Source organism: Ylistrum balloti, unplaced genomic scaffold (assembly GCF_031769215.1).
Source record: "Ylistrum balloti isolate Yb309-2 unplaced genomic scaffold, AGI_CSIRO_Ybal_v1 Utg369672, whole genome shotgun sequence".
Taxonomy (NCBI): Eukaryota; Metazoa; Mollusca; class Bivalvia; order Pectinida; family Pectinidae; genus Ylistrum; species Ylistrum balloti.
In genome coordinates, this window is record NW_026781917.1 from 2,382,957 (window position 1) to 2,399,364 (window position 16,408).

Consider the following 16,408-nt stretch of genomic DNA (forward strand, 5'->3'; position numbering starts at 1 on the left):
TATCCTTGCAAATATTTTTTCATAGGATGCAATGGGAAAATTTCATACCACAGTTTGTGAAACGTTCAAATCCTGTTATACAGGTGAATGCTAATTGATGCATTTTGCATATCTATACATCAAAAAAAGGCACAGAGCTACCACAGTCTATCATTCGATCAATTATCCTCTGTCAATCTTTATAAAATGGACAAAGGGCCATAAGTCTATCAATCATTAGTATCAAAAATGGACAAAGGGCCATAAGTCAATCAATCATTAGTATCAAAAATGGACAAAGGGCCATAACTCTATCAATCATTAGTATCAAAAATGGACAAAGGGCCATAACTCTATCAATCATTAGTATCAAAAATGGACAAAGGGCCATAACTCTATCAATCATTAGTATCAAAAATGGACAAAGGGCCATAACTCTATCAATCATTAGTATCAAAAATGGACAAAGGGCCATAAGTCTGTATTTAACAGTAACAGATGCTTTGACTTTTCTAGGAGGGTGTATACCCAGACATGCAACGTTTGTACATGTTTGTGACAGTGCACTAACTTAAAGACAGATCGTAAACATATGAACTGGTCACAGTTCCAGTAGTGGACTTCAATTATATACATGTTCATCAGAATTCATTAAAATTTAATACTATTCATCAAGATAATATGCTTAAGATAACATAAATGCAACTTTCATCAAAATTATATGCACATTTAGCAACATAATGTGTATGTTTGTCATGATAATGTGCATGTTTGTCATGATAATGTGCATGTTTGTCATGATAATGTGCATGTTTGTCATGATAATTTGCACATTTAGCAACATAATGTGCATATTTGTCATGATAATGTGCATGTTTGTCATGATAAAGTGCACATTTAGCAACATAATGTGTATGTTTGTCATGATAATGTGCATGTTTGTCATGATAATGTGCATGTTTGTCATGATAATGTGCATGTTTGTCATGATAAAGTGCACATTTAGCAACATAATGTGTATGTTTGTCATGATAATGTGCATGTTTGTCATGATAATGTGCATGTTTGTCATGATAATGTGCATGTTTGTCATGATAATGTGTATGTTTGTCATGATAATGTGCATGTTTGTCATATGTCATATTAATGTGCACATTTAGCAACATAATGTGCATGTTTGTCATGATAATGTGCATGTTTGTCATGATAATGTGCACATTTAGCAACATAATGTGCATATTTGTCATGATAATGTGCATGTTTGTCATGATAATGTGCACATTTAGCAACATAATGTGCATGTTTGTCATGATAATGTGCATGTTTGTCATGATAATGTGCATGTTTGTCATGATAATGTGCATGTTTGTCATGATAATGTGCACATTTAGCAACATAATGTGCATGTTTGTCATGATAATGTGCATGTTTGTCATGATAATGTGCATGTTTGTCATGATTATGTGCACATTTAGCAACATAATGTGCATGTTTGTCATGATAATGTGTATGTTTGTCATGATAATGTGCATGTTTGTCATGATAATGTGCATGTTTGTCATGATAATGTGCATGTTTGTCATGATAATGTGCATGTTTGTCATGATAATGTGCATGTTTGTCATGATAATGTGCATGTTTGTCATGATAATGTGCACATTTAGCAACATAATGTGCATGTTTGTCATGATAATGTGCACATTTAGCAACATAATGTGCATGTTTGTCATGATAATGTGCATGTTTGTCATGATAATGTGCATGTTTGTCATGATAATGTGCATGTTTGTCATGATAATGTGCACATTTAGCAACATAATGTGCATGTTTGTCATGATAATGTGCACATTTAGCAACATAATGTGCATGTTTGTCATGATAATGTGCATGTTTGTCATGATAATGTGCACATTTAGCAACATAATGTGCATGTTTGTCATGATAATGTGCACATTTAGCAACATAATGTGCATGTTTGTCATGATAATGTGCACATTTAGCAACATAATGTGCATGTTTGTCATGATAATGTGCATGTTTGTCATGATAATGTGCACATTTAGCAACATAATGTGCATGTTTGTCATGAAAATGTGTATGTTTGTCATGATAATGTGCATGTTTGTCATGATAATGTGCATGTTTGTCATGATAATGTGCATGTTTATCATGATAATGTGCACATTTAGCAACATAATGTGCATGTTTGTCATGATAATGTGCATGTTTGTCATGATAATGTGCACATTTAGCAACATAATGTGCATGTTTGTCATGATAATGTGCATGTTTGTCATGATAATGTGCATGTTTGTCATGATAATGTGCATGTTTGTCATGATAAAGTGCATGTTTGTCATGATAATGTGCACATTTAGCAACATAATGTGCATGTTTGTCATGATAATGTGCATGTTTGTCATGATAATGTGCATGTTTGTCATGATAATGTGCATATTTGTCATGATAATGTGCATATTTGTCAATAATCAAAATGCTATTGGCTAGATCCAATGGCAATACATTTGACATAACGTATATCCGTGCTCGGCATTTGCCCACAGATATACACAGATTGTGTCTGCCAGCTGTCAGACCTTCAGTAATCTAGGCAGACCTCTATACAAACAGGGCTGTCAGGCCTCGCCAACACACAAAGTCATCTTATCAAACATAAATCTTTCTCTAAAATAAAATCTAATTCCAGGAATAAATCTGTTAATACCAAGCAGTTAAAGCGATTTCCATCTCCACCTTTACAGCACTGCAATAAAATGGTACCAAATGTTTATACCTCTGGTACATTTAGCATATGTCTTATAGGGGCAATGACTATATCTAATTCCCTACAAACATGATCTTTGTGTGTATACCAAACTGTACATATAGATATTGTCCAGTGACTCTTGACAATGTCAAACACTGGGTGTTTTGAGGCTTTTGTATGTAAATTCACACCCACTTATGGTATTTTAGGTGTAAACTTGATTTTAAATATACCTACTAACCATATTACATAGGTAAGCATACATTTACATAAGTTACACTACTGAATATATGAGAACTAAAATAATACTTGTATTTACCCCACAATAAGCCAAAAGAGTTCCACACTACCTACACATGCTGGTATGTGTTTTTAGGGAGGCTGAAGAAAGGACTGGTCTGTGATGACCTAGTTGTGCCCTGGGGCAAGTCACTTTACCCTTATTGCTTTGAATGAAATGTGACGGGCCTTCCATATTTGTTCAGTAAAGTAGCAACCAGCTACTACATGAGGCCTAGCAGTCCCTGGCTGTTCACAGGAGCAGTTAACCAAACAAACAAAAAAGTAAGCCAAAATGTGCCAGCAACAAATTTCTCAATGAAAATCAGGTTTATTACAGGACAATGAGATAACATTGTTTTGTAATCTTATTGAACAGCAACAGGTATGGATGGGCTTATTACCAGACATGGACTTATTGCTGAATAGATACAAATTTTAAGTACCATACTTTACACAATTAATCCTATAGGGTCCTGCTATATATGGCTATAAGATATGGTGGCAATACATGTTTTGGCAGTAATAGTGATGCTGTTATAAGTAAGCTTTGTAAAGAAAGACATTACAGGTACCAAGCCAGGTTGTAATTCAGTATATTTAGATATTTCAAAAATGACAAAAATGTTCAAACTTCAAAAAAACATAAATGAATTTACTGTATAATCATATAATTTTTGGGAGATTAATTCCACAAATTCATGTGTCAAAGAAAAGTTATATTAGCAGATTTATTGAGGTGTGTTTATCCATAAACATCACAACATAGCATCACAGAAATAGGATGTTATTGAAAAACCACAAAAATTGACCACCACAAAAATCTATGATTTTACAGTATTACAAAAAATTAATTTATTTCTCATTCCAGCTATATGACCTTCAATATCTTGTCAAAACAAGTCAAACTAACGACAAGGTCAGTAGCACTGTGATGATACCTTAATCAATGTGAAGTTCAAAGGTGAAAAAGGAAACAATCCAGGGAAAATCAAAATATAGGGAATAAGTTGATAAATGGCTAACGAGCAAAAGTCTATGTAGGAAATATTTTAAAATGAAAAAGAAACTAAATGATTTGATGTACTATACTCTTCTTCTTTAAGAGTATTAGTCACCAACAGCTTGAATTTGTTGCTATATGAGTTACTCAAGTGCACCAATTCACTGCCAACATTACCATGATCATGCAAACATTATCAAACCACCTCTTCTCTATCTTATATGATTTTTTCAGCTTTAATTCACAATATGAATATAATTTAAAATGAGCATGCAGCTTTGAATTCACAGCCTGAAAAAATTGAATCTTATTCAGTCAGGTAAAATCACTTTCCTGGTTCATAGAAATTCCTATTTTCTTTAAAGATCGTCACTGTATATTCTTACTAAAACAATTCTATCCAATCTCCTCTTCAGAATGACTATAACCCTCTATTTATCCCTTGTCAGGTCAGGAACTTTCATCTGACATATTGTAGTTTGATTGGCCTACTGTCAGCCAATCAGAACTTGAATTAGAAATGTAGTTTGTGTTGTTGAAGAGGCTTGCATCAAGTTTTATTAATACTCAATAAAAGGTTGTGATTTTGGAGAATGGCATGTTTGTATTGCAGTCCACATGGCTTGAAGAAGACTACATGTATGATACGAAGACGATGACATTGATGACAAACTTTGACCCTAACATCTGGTCTCAATTGACCCTATGATATTTTGGCCCTTAGTGGGTCCTAATTATATAACACAACACAATAAAAGCCCACCTACCTTGATTCAGCAGAGTAACAGCTTGCTGGAGTGTTAGCCATTCTCCCAGAGTAATGCCTCTGCATATTAGCAATGGAAACACTGAAATGGGGCTCGATAGCATTCCAGGTCACACGACTGTTTTGCAGATCATCCATTGCATCGTAATCAGGGATTTCCTGTGTGGCAGAGGGATTACGTAAAATTGATGTCGGTGGCGGGGCAGGACGGACCTCTGTGTAGAGGTCAGGGGTCTTTGTCACAGTACTGGAAGGATGTGTATCTCTGTTACCCATCATTTCCATATAATCCTCATTGTCAAATAAATCTACCCCTTCTGTAATATCTTCGTATATCCCTAAATCCTCATCTTCTATCATTTGATTACCTTGACTTTTCATTACTGGTTGCTTTTGTTGATGGTGTAGTGTCTTTGGTTTTTTGTCACGTCTTCTTTTTGGCTGCAAAGTTTTGGACCCAACTCCTGTTGGTACAGCCTGCTTGGATTCACTTCCTATTGGTACAACCTGTTTGGATTCACTTCCTGTTGGTCCCGCTTGCTTGGATTCACTCCCTTGTGGTGCCACATTTGAGGATCCAATTTCTTTTGGTGCCGTATTTGAAGACTCGTATCCATTTGGTGGCATACTTTGAGATTCACTTCCTTTTGATGCCACATTTGAAGATTCATTTCCTGTTATTGCCACTTGTGGTTCCAAATCCTGATCATCTCCATGTTTGCTTTCAGTACTAATTTGTTCCTCAGCTACCTCCACGTTATTTAATTCATTCACATTATCACTACTTTCTGCTAAATCCTCATTCTTTTCTTGTTCCTGTATAGAATGACCCTCAGAATGTCCAGAAAAGTTATCTCCCTTTGCTTCATCTCTGTCCTCTTCGTCGTCTTCAGCCTCCTCTCTGGTTTCTGTGAGGAAGGTAGAAGTTTCAGGTTCCTTCGGTTCCTTTGAGACTTCAATTTCTTTCCTTCCTTTATTACTATTAGCTGCCATGTCAGCTAGTTGGTCCTGTAAGAAGAATCAAAGCAATAATTAACATTAATTGTCCTTCACTAAAATTGTTTCAATAAATGTTATCAACAATGACCTATGACCTTTCCTTGTCAGTAAGTGCTACATAATTGTCAGTGATTGCACTTGTTGATCTTTGTAGTCATCGTCCATTTTACATATCAATATATGTCATAATATAAATATTTAATAATTGCTTATAAAAATTTCAGTACCTAGACCATAACAACTTCTAAAATTTTACACTATCACTAAATTAAATATGCAGTATTTCTAGAGAAGTTGCCTTAGGTAAACTTATACATGAAAAAATTCCACTGAAATAAGTGCAACACTTCAGGAAAATGATCAATTCTGGACAAACTTGAAACACAGGTAAATTGACAGACAATACCTCAGTCAAAACCTTGTAACTGAAAAAATTTTAATTCAAATTCTAATCTGATCATTTAATTAGGCCCAATAACACATCAAGATATACCATGTAAGTTGATAATAAGAAATATTGTGCAACAGGGTTTTTTTTACACCATGTTTAATTTTTGCTATTTTTGTCATGAGATTGCATGACAAATACTGAAGTAGCAAGTTTTAATTTTCAAAAATATTACATTACATCATTTTAGCTCCTACCTTTTTAACGGGCAAAAACATGATGTGGCTGAAATTACATGTTCTGGTTAACGTTATGACACCAAAAAGCAAAAATTACAAAATTGCCAAAAGAAACCAGTAATACAATTAATATCAAGTTTTCAATTACAAATGAAGGTCCAGTTAAAAAACAAACTTTCAAGTAATAAAAAAATGAATCCAAATTAAGTAGATACCAGTATATATGAAAAGTCACATCAGTGTACGGTTATCCTTGTGCTCAGGTGTCAATTTCTGTAATATTGATCACAGTAGTAATTAAAACCATAGAAATTCAAACCAGTGTCCTTGCAGCTCCATGCAGCTATTCAGGTCCTGAATGGACTGTCTTTCAATATCTGTTATGTTATTATTTACTGTAGATACCAGTAGGTATGAAAAGTCACACCAGTGTCCGGCTAGACCCTATAAATCGTGTCCTTACAGGGTAAACTCACACCACACCACATAGCATATTGACACTTCTAGTACTCACCTCTTTGCTAGCCTGTCTCTCACTGCCTGTACTACAACACCATACAATAACCGGGTATGTTTACAGACCCATCAAGGGGCTAACAATGACAAACATCCTATCTGCCTTCCACTTAAAAGTCCACCACAGCAAGTTTTTCAAAGTGCTGTTAGATTAACAGTTCCATGTTATAACTTAAAATTATACATTTTTTCCCATTAGATTTTAAAAAGTATGGAAATTTTCATTTTTCTTACATTATGCTGATAATTTTGAATCCCAACATCTGAAATTTTAATTTCAATTTTAAAATTTTAGTAAAAATATTCAATAGATAAACAAACAAAAACCCTGTAATTTACTTTTAAAATCTGATCATGCTTGGAACAGGTGGAAAATTCTGCTACCCACTAAATCCTACCCTTGGATAAACTTATTATTCTTCTACATATATCTATGCCATTCACGATATATACGTACCCCTATTCCCCACACCTGTCAAGTAAGTACTTTATAAGTCTCTTGTTTTTGTTTTCCAACACCAAGATTCCAATTAAGATTGATTGGCAGGACGATATACAGATTCAGTTTGAAACGGCTGTCGCATGAGTCAAAGGTCATCCATATCACCTTTCTGCTGTCATAGAGCAATTTGTGATCGTGGTCGAATGACCGAGATATCACGTCTTAAATTTCGTATCCATTCAAATAGACAATTAGTTGTTTTTAATTAAGCATAAAAAATACCAAACTAACCCTTAAATACAAATGTAAGTATGTACAACGTATCTGTTGAATTTGCACACAGTAATATTCATTCATATAATTTAATAAAAATGCATATTCAAATATGAATATATTTACAATGTAAATATGCTTAAAACATGTATTCTCATTTATTTCTCATGAAGCAGAGATATACGTGTAATATATTATACAAAATGTTACAAACTAGTAACCTATGATCTTTTTCAATTCCGGTTATACGATGGCCTATATCTTTTGGCAAACATGTATGTCCTTTTGCTTCAATGTAAACAATACACAAACATTTTTTCAACACCAAACCCATTTTAACTAGCTGCTTTTTTGTTAACAGTCCCAGTTAAAATAGTATCTTTGTCGAACATATCCTATTTCTTAAACTCAGTGATTTTTTCATTCGTTTCTACACGATCTGATAATTAATCCTTCAGAATCGAGCATTCAAATGTAAAAGATATTTAAATATCTTTAACCCATTATACAGTTGAAAAGAAAATTGTCAATACCTTGTAGAATTTCTGTAATGATGCAGAAACACACCTATCTAATATTCAATTTTTAGGTATTTATTTACTTTTAAAAGAATAATTTTCTTTTCGATATTTGACATTAAACAGATTGAACCTAAGCTTTGTAGCGTTTTGTAGAGAGGACAACTACAGAGTAAAGAGATTGTGGAATTCTGATTTACAAACCTGAAATCCAAACTCTATGAAATGTCATCTTAAACCTTTGAATAAATTTTATAATTTTATAATTAATCAATAATCTTTTCCTTTTTATGAATATGTTTGTGTACCTGAAGCTTTCAGATGACAAATCCCTATACAAGAATAATTATGAAGATCACATTTTTCTTTAATACATGTATTTCTAAAATCTAATAAAGCTAACCAGATTATTTTGAACAACTTGGTTGTGTTGTACACAACTTATTCCTGCCAATTACATATGAAAGGTTTCACTTATGACATTTTTTATGTATTATTTGTCGTTTCCTCATCTTAAATGGTATATAATGTTTTAACAGTAGTTTGACTGTTGGTACATGTGTAACAAAAATTTTGAATAAAGGTAAATAATATTAATAAATAAATATGTTCCTCCATTGCTCACTTGCATGAGTCCTGAAATTTTATAAAATTATAATCTGATCGAAAGGAAAAGGTTCTGTAGTCTCATACAATGAAAAAGTAAAGTATGAATATTATATTCCATTTGCCCAGCGTCCAAACAACGTGTGTGATGAATGCATGTGTTTGGAGACTGTAATATGTTAAGGTAAGTCTCCTTGTAATAGTGTGGGACTAATGCCGATTTTACAGTGCTATCACACTGGAATATACTACCAATCACACCCAACATGGGACCACATATGGTAACATTATACTGACAATTGCTGAACTAGTTGTTACACTGCCACTATTTTTAAAGTCTCTGATATATCCCAACCAGGTGAGAGACCCCACAGTCTTTCTCATAGATACACACATGAAGATTCTAATATATCCCATTTGGTTTTGAGGGATAGGAGTGTTTACATTATTTTGTAGATTATCAAAGAACATGGAACTCTTTTATAAAGGAGGTACAATGTGTGACTAATTGAAATACAGCCTTAACTACATTTGTATATGACAAAAGTGATCTAAAGCAGGGGGTCATTTCATAGCAGAACAATTGGCTGAATATCAAATGCAAACATATCAACTAAGTTAATCAAACTTTAAGTGTTTGGAAAGCAGATATAGAGATTGATGTCAGCCTTTGCACAAAAGTAAGTAGATGTGTGCTTGGCTCTCATTTCAGCGTTCGGAGAAAACCCTAATTTCCTAGACTCTACTTAGACATTAAAAATCCATTTTCACTTCAATTAAATTAGAATTTCAAGGATTTAAATCTAAAAAGATTTGGAAATAATCTTTTAATTTTCAATACTGCTTATTTATCAATATGTTAAATGTATTATAGATTTACATATCATGGAATATAGATGATCACACGTTCACAATCAATAGAATTTGATGGCAGACACAAGATTTATAGGACTTCCCTACATGTAATGTTTAAACAGATATTTACCAGGAACGTGACATTATGCAACATTTCTTTGTAAATTCCCTAAATGTAAACAGTATGAATTGTACAGGGGTTTAAGATCTAGACAAATGTCAAGTGCCATATGCTCAATAGCTTGACACAATGACAGTATTTTATGGTGAGATTTTAAATATGGCTCCATTTGATACCTGTATTTTACCGTATTAAGCAAGTGATAAAATTTCCTTTCAAAATCATTTCAACGTGTTTTCTCGTATCTGGTTTTGTATAGGATTAGCCATATATATGCTTTTCTATGCAAATTTGAGACATGACTTTGAATTTCAGAAAATTGTCAAATATACTGTAAACTCAACATATGTTTAACTCCCAAGAAAAATATCAGGATTATGATCGTATTGTCCACAAGGTTTTCTGTAACCTGTGTGCCACTTTTAAATTCATTTGAGTTCTGACATGGTTCAGAAAACACAAATGTAATTGACATTTGAAATTACAAAATTTATTGAATTACATGGCTGTTGCACCTCCTTATCAAGCTTTCGACTTTCCTTTCAATCCCTTTGGATTTTTCCTCAAATGCCTCTTAGGTTACAAAATTTAGGCCCTTCACCTCATTGATGAGCCCTGGAAGGTAGAAACAGCTGTATGGTGCAGTTTAAATTGTTGATGAGCTCTAACTCTTAGTTTGTATTAAAAGGTGCTATTCAATTCTCTCTGGTACAATCTTAGGTGACCATAACAGATATGTACATATATGTATGTCTAACAATTATCTGACCAGCCCGCTTTAGTTGATTTTGTAAATTAAAGACCATACATGTTATAAATTCTAACAAGGAGCATTTGCTTATATAACCTCAGATGAAGATACAGGGTGTGTGGTTGAACTTTCTTAACATGTGGCAGTTTGTGTATCTCAGAAAACAGTGAAACAGAACCATTTATGCTGTCACGGTTGTGTCCTTGGGCAGCACATTTATCCTGAATAGGGGTTGGGCCACCTTAGCTCAGTCAGTAGAACATTGGACTTCCTAAGCTCGGTTGAAGAGCAGGTGTGTGGTTCAACACTAACTTCCTGTAGCGGTTTGTATATGATGGGCCTCTCTCATGTTGTTCAGTGAGGTACTCACCAGCACAGAGAGACTGTATTTCTCAATTTTTCAGTATCAACATTGTATCCATTTTGTGTTAACACTGTATATTTTTATACCCTGTACACTTTTTAACTTTAAGTATGATTTAATCAACTGTTGATTAAACACAGAAACATTTTAAATACTACATACATAAAAAGTGAAGAACTTGTTAATTTGAATATCTGTTATTTGTTTTCTTAGACCTACCACATACCCATGTCCAACAACAACTTCAGTCATACTATCATGTGCACATCCATTGTTCAACATGTAATTGTAGGATTATGGAACATGAAATCCTTCATTCAGATTTAAATTTAATTTTCTTAAAAGGCTTACATCCATACAATGATTAATTATACATAATGAGTTAAATAAAGCACCAACATTGAAGTGTTATAACTAGCCCTCCCTTTAATCTTTGTTGTAACCTTTAAACAAATGCAAAAAATTGTCTCATGTTTTCTACATGCAGGCCTCAGAATTTTGGCATGAATCACCCAACCTAACACCATATTTGTTTTGAGTTTTATTGAAAAACATTGTACACAGATAGCCAAGCTATTTAAAGTTGCCAATTAATGTATTTATTCTGTTATAAGCCCAAGTAGGGAAGAGGAGCAATATTCCTCAGCATCAAAGTCAGGGAATGAGAGGACATTCCTTGGCATCAAAGTCAGGGAATGAGAGGACATTCCTTGGCATCAAAGTCAGGGAATGAGAGCAACATTCCACTGACAACAAGTCAGTTGATTAGCTGATTAAAGGACATTCAAATCAGATTCATGAGCAATTCTTAGCTTAACAACAGTTAATATGGGTTGAATTATTATCAGATACCTAACATCACACAAACTAAGGAAGCAAACTAAGTGTGGCACATCTCCTCACCCCAAAGTGTGTACATGATGTTTGTTACATGTGTCGCAGTGTGATCACCCCTGTACCCAGGTATCTTATATTTATATACAAGTTCCTTTTTAAGTAAACATAAAAAATATAGTTTTTTTTTATAATCTCCAACAATGCAATTGCGACTTCACACAGACAAAAAATCTATACTTTAGATATAATCATTCATGAAGCTTCTTTCAATGCTCTATAAAATATTTAAACTGGAAAGACTTGGATGAACATATTACAATTCATGTACTGTTATAAGTATCATACAGAAATCATTAGAAACATGATCAGCAATTTATTTCAAAACATTATATCGATTTAAATATTTCAAACAGAAACACATGATCAAATATTAATTTTGAGTGTTAGCCCTAAACCTAAAAATATCAATTTAGAGAAAGCAATATCACTAGGGAACAGCTGTATTCAACCTAATATATGCACCTCATAATCTTGCCCTTGTAAGCCCAGTCCAACCTCTTTAAGGAGAAATTGAGACTAGGTAAGCTTTATTAACATCAGTAAAAATGTTATCTAAATCACTAATCAACAACTATACGATACAATATTTATCTTTTTAAAACTTTGCCTCCCAACTATTACCGTAAATGTTCAAATATGCATTGTATTATCTGCTAACAAATTTTCATGCAGAATCCTATAATCAGTGCTGTAAACCACATATGTTTTTTGTGCTTTTAAGCACAGTGTGCTTATGAGGACAAATATGGTATATTAATTGTTTATTGGTTCTGCCTATTGATCAGCCTACCTGAATCTATATTATCACCAGTTCCTTAACATTATTTCCTTATGATGCAAATATCTTGATGGAACTAAAGTCCTGTATACAGAAGCCATTGATGCATATGTAGGTCATCAGAATGGCCCCTATTGGGACCCTGACCCTGTTTACAATTATTCTCCTCATTTCACAGCATGTTTTTGGGATTCCCTTGTTCTATTGTTAGAACCTGTAAAGTTTTTTAATCCTAACTTTGGAATTATCTGACACTAGAAAACCATCAGTTCATCAGGATAATATTAATATTAATCTTTATGTTTTACCATACATATCTTCTATGTAAGACAGCATATCAGGATTCCATCTTGAGTTCTATTTCAGAAATGATATGGGCTATTAACGTCGGGATCTGATGAAACTCACATTAGATATCTGATTTTAAAGTATCAATGCATGGATTTTTAAAAAAATTTTAACACAAAATTTGTTATAAAATTCAGTATTATGGTGAATTCTACCAATCAGGTTACTTGCTACTTTATACATAAACTGGTATATCAGAGATTTTCTTGAGGGTTATCTCTCTAAAATATCTTTATCTGGAAGTATTGAATTATTAAACATAATCATAAATAGATGTCATTATCAGCTCATGTCTGGAACAATTTTAAAATTAGGGAAGATATTTCCTGATGTCAAGTAGACTTCTAAGAGTGATTGTGACAAATTATCAGAATGACTTGTTTTTCACAACCACTCCTGCAGACACTACAAATAGTAACAGTATGTTCATCATATGAGAAAGCACTGTTTAGATTTCAAATATAGTGTAACCATTTTTCACGCAAATAAAAAACAGATTTTCATAATATATAACATATTACTATGATTACTACAGGACAAGACAGATTCAGACCACCATGATAGATTCTGCAGTACAGTTACATCAAGTTTTGACCTGATTCCATTAGCTAAATGGTCATACTTTGACCTTACTATATATACTTCTACATGAGTGACATTGACAGGATTAGTATGTCAACTACTTTGATTTCTATGAAGAACATTAAGAAATTCTGCATTAACACATCAGTTCAGCAGACCAATATTAAACTTACTGATAATGCACCCATGTGTCATTTACTCCAACAACCTCTAGGAATAGTTAACAGTTTGTCTGATCAGCTTTCACGGGCACTTTCGGCGACAATCAAATAATTCTTGTCTGATTAATCCCATAGAGTTACTTCCCTTCATTTTACATTATCAGATGGAATAGTAAAGTGATAAGCTTGGCAGTCAATGGGGGCGGATAGTGTTCTCAAGGAACATCATAACAAGGGGAAAGACTGTAAAGGACATTGCCTGAAGCAGGATAGAATGGAATAGCTTGTGGTTACCTCATCAGTTTAAACACAGGAAATAGTTTGGAATGTTTCCGAATATGGACCAGTACTATTGATTTTTTTCAAATATTGCCTCTTGATCATTAAAAGAGTTGTCCAACTCTGATCATTACATGAATTATATACCGTTAAGCTAATTGGAATTAACAATTGATATCAATGGATCTCTACTCTTGTTTAATTTTCAATTAGGTCATGTGATTCCTTTACACCAATGCAAATGCTTGTCTGTTAAAAGATATTTTATATTGTATCCAATGTGTTCTTTTTTATTTACTCTGATCTCAAAAATATTGACACAAACTAAAATCTATCATAAAATGTTTTTACCTTTTATTGATATTTTACAGTAGGCCTACTCGTCCCCTTATCTCAGTGTAAATCATACATAGAATATGATAATTCAAACAGAATTATTCATAAGTAATGATTTTATAGGTTCTCTGTCTCACCTACCAAAACAATTTAATTTTTTTAAAACTTGTCTTCATTTCATATTAATGGTACACTCTATATAACAATGTTCCTGACTCAAAGAGAATAATTTCGAAATATTAATTTTTCATTCATTTCAAAAGTACATTTTACCTGTCAATGACAAAAGGTAGTTTACTTAGTGCAAGAACTAATAACCATTCAAAAAAACCCTATTCATTTTGAGTCCTCTGTCAACAACAGTTGTAAAACTGCAAAAGTACCTCATGCAGTGCTGATTTAAAATCTATAAAATAAATCTGTATAATTAGATTTTTAACTAAATAAAGCAAATTATTTGCATATTTTGATTACCTCATTTCCACATATAACTTAAAGTCAAATCTTGTTTGTATATTTACAAATGCTGTAAGTCCGAGTATATATATATAAATTTTGCCCATTCCTGCTGCATAAACATTATTTGAACATAATTTGTAAGTCACTACTCCCTACGACAAATGTAAGTCACTCTAGACTCCCCCTATATCAAAATACTCCTTCTCCTTCAAAAGTCTTCTCTTTTCCATGAAGGGAACATACAGTTTGAAAGATTCAGGAAAATGTGACAATACTCATCTGTAATCAATGAAAATATGCCAGAAAAAATCTAATTTTTCAGTTTCTAGAGGTTTAAAAAGAAATTAAAACTAAAATTTGACCCCCAAAGTTACCCCTAAACCCCTCTAATCCTTAGCTCCTATTATTCTAAATCATTCAAAATCACAAATAAATATTTTCAATGATTTTTGTGTTCAGTCTAGAGATGTTGTATTCTTAGATACCATGATGCCTTTGTTAGCTTTATTGCACAAGCAGTGATGACAAAAACCTGGAAACAATTTCTAGATTTTTTATTTTCAGATATGATATATTCTATAAGTAATTGTCTTCAGATATGAACTACGTATAAACCTGTATCTTTGTGTATGCATATTTGACTTTAAGCTGTTTAGATTTCTGAAGAAATTACTTATAGATTATATAAACCTTGTCTGGCTTACTGGATGTATTACAAAGCAGTGTCGCCATCATATCTGATTTGTCAGATCAGCCTGATATTGGCTAGCTTAAATTGTGAAAAATGTTACCATCTCTTTATATTTTTTCATTTTAGATCAGTGAATAAAAATTTCAAAATCAATTTTTGGATCTGATGGGATCAAAATCTTTTAACATAATATAGAACATTATCTTAAAACATGAAAATATGATAAATATACAATATACATTTATGATATAATTTACTTTTCTTTTTCCCTAATAACTAATTAAAACACCCTGTCACCCTGGATATTTGATGATTAGAGTTTGGCGACACCACAACTTATACAAAAACAGTTTAAAAATCACACAATCATCAATGAATTGAAAAGGTATAGAAATGGGGAACACTGGTGCCATAAGAAATCATAACTTATAAATAAGAATAACAATTTATCCAAATAACTGTGAAAATCGGACAAAATTATCCATGGATTCTGTAATTTTCTATGTAAATCAAAACATGAATGTTGTTATGAAATCACCTATAGTTATGTGCTACAAACAAGTCAACAAGCTTTTTATAATCTAAAGTGACAACTTATTTTGAGCCTACCTGTGTCTCGGTGTGGTCTGCCTGACTTGTCCTTGGTAACTTCATTCTGGATCATTAAACAAAGAGTTTTTAAAAGTATGACCCTCAGAGATTTCTGAAAATAGAACATGAAACTTTTAGATTGAACAACAAAGATTATAAATGCTATTTACTTGCATGTTATTTAGGATAACTCAGGTGAAAATTTACATACCTGTACAGATAAAACCAGAAAATCACTTAAGAAAACACATTTATGACAAAGTAGTCACCTAAGATCATATGTACACACTGATCTAGAGCATTAAACAGTTAAACGTGCTGTGAATGTGATCACACCTCTCCCAGCAGACCCACAAGTCAATAAATATAATTATCTCATAATATAATGAACACGCCTAAACAACACAACCAGAGACAAAA

General features: G+C 32.8%; 1 protein-coding gene across 1 annotated transcript in view; it reads right to left on the bottom strand.

The window, feature by feature from the left end:
* Positions 1-16,051, bottom strand: part of LOC132562591 (uncharacterized) — a 42,532-nt gene extending 26,481 nt beyond the window's left edge. The window contains exons 1-3 of the mRNA XM_060227346.1: positions 16,007-16,051; positions 5,424-5,802; positions 4,796-5,330 (exon numbers count right to left, since the gene is read on the bottom strand). Of these exons, the coding sequence (XP_060083329.1) occupies positions 4,796-5,330; positions 5,424-5,802; positions 16,007-16,051 (959 nt within the window). The remainder of the gene's footprint in view (positions 1-4,795; positions 5,331-5,423; positions 5,803-16,006) is intronic.
* Positions 16,052-16,408: the final 357 nt, after the last annotated feature.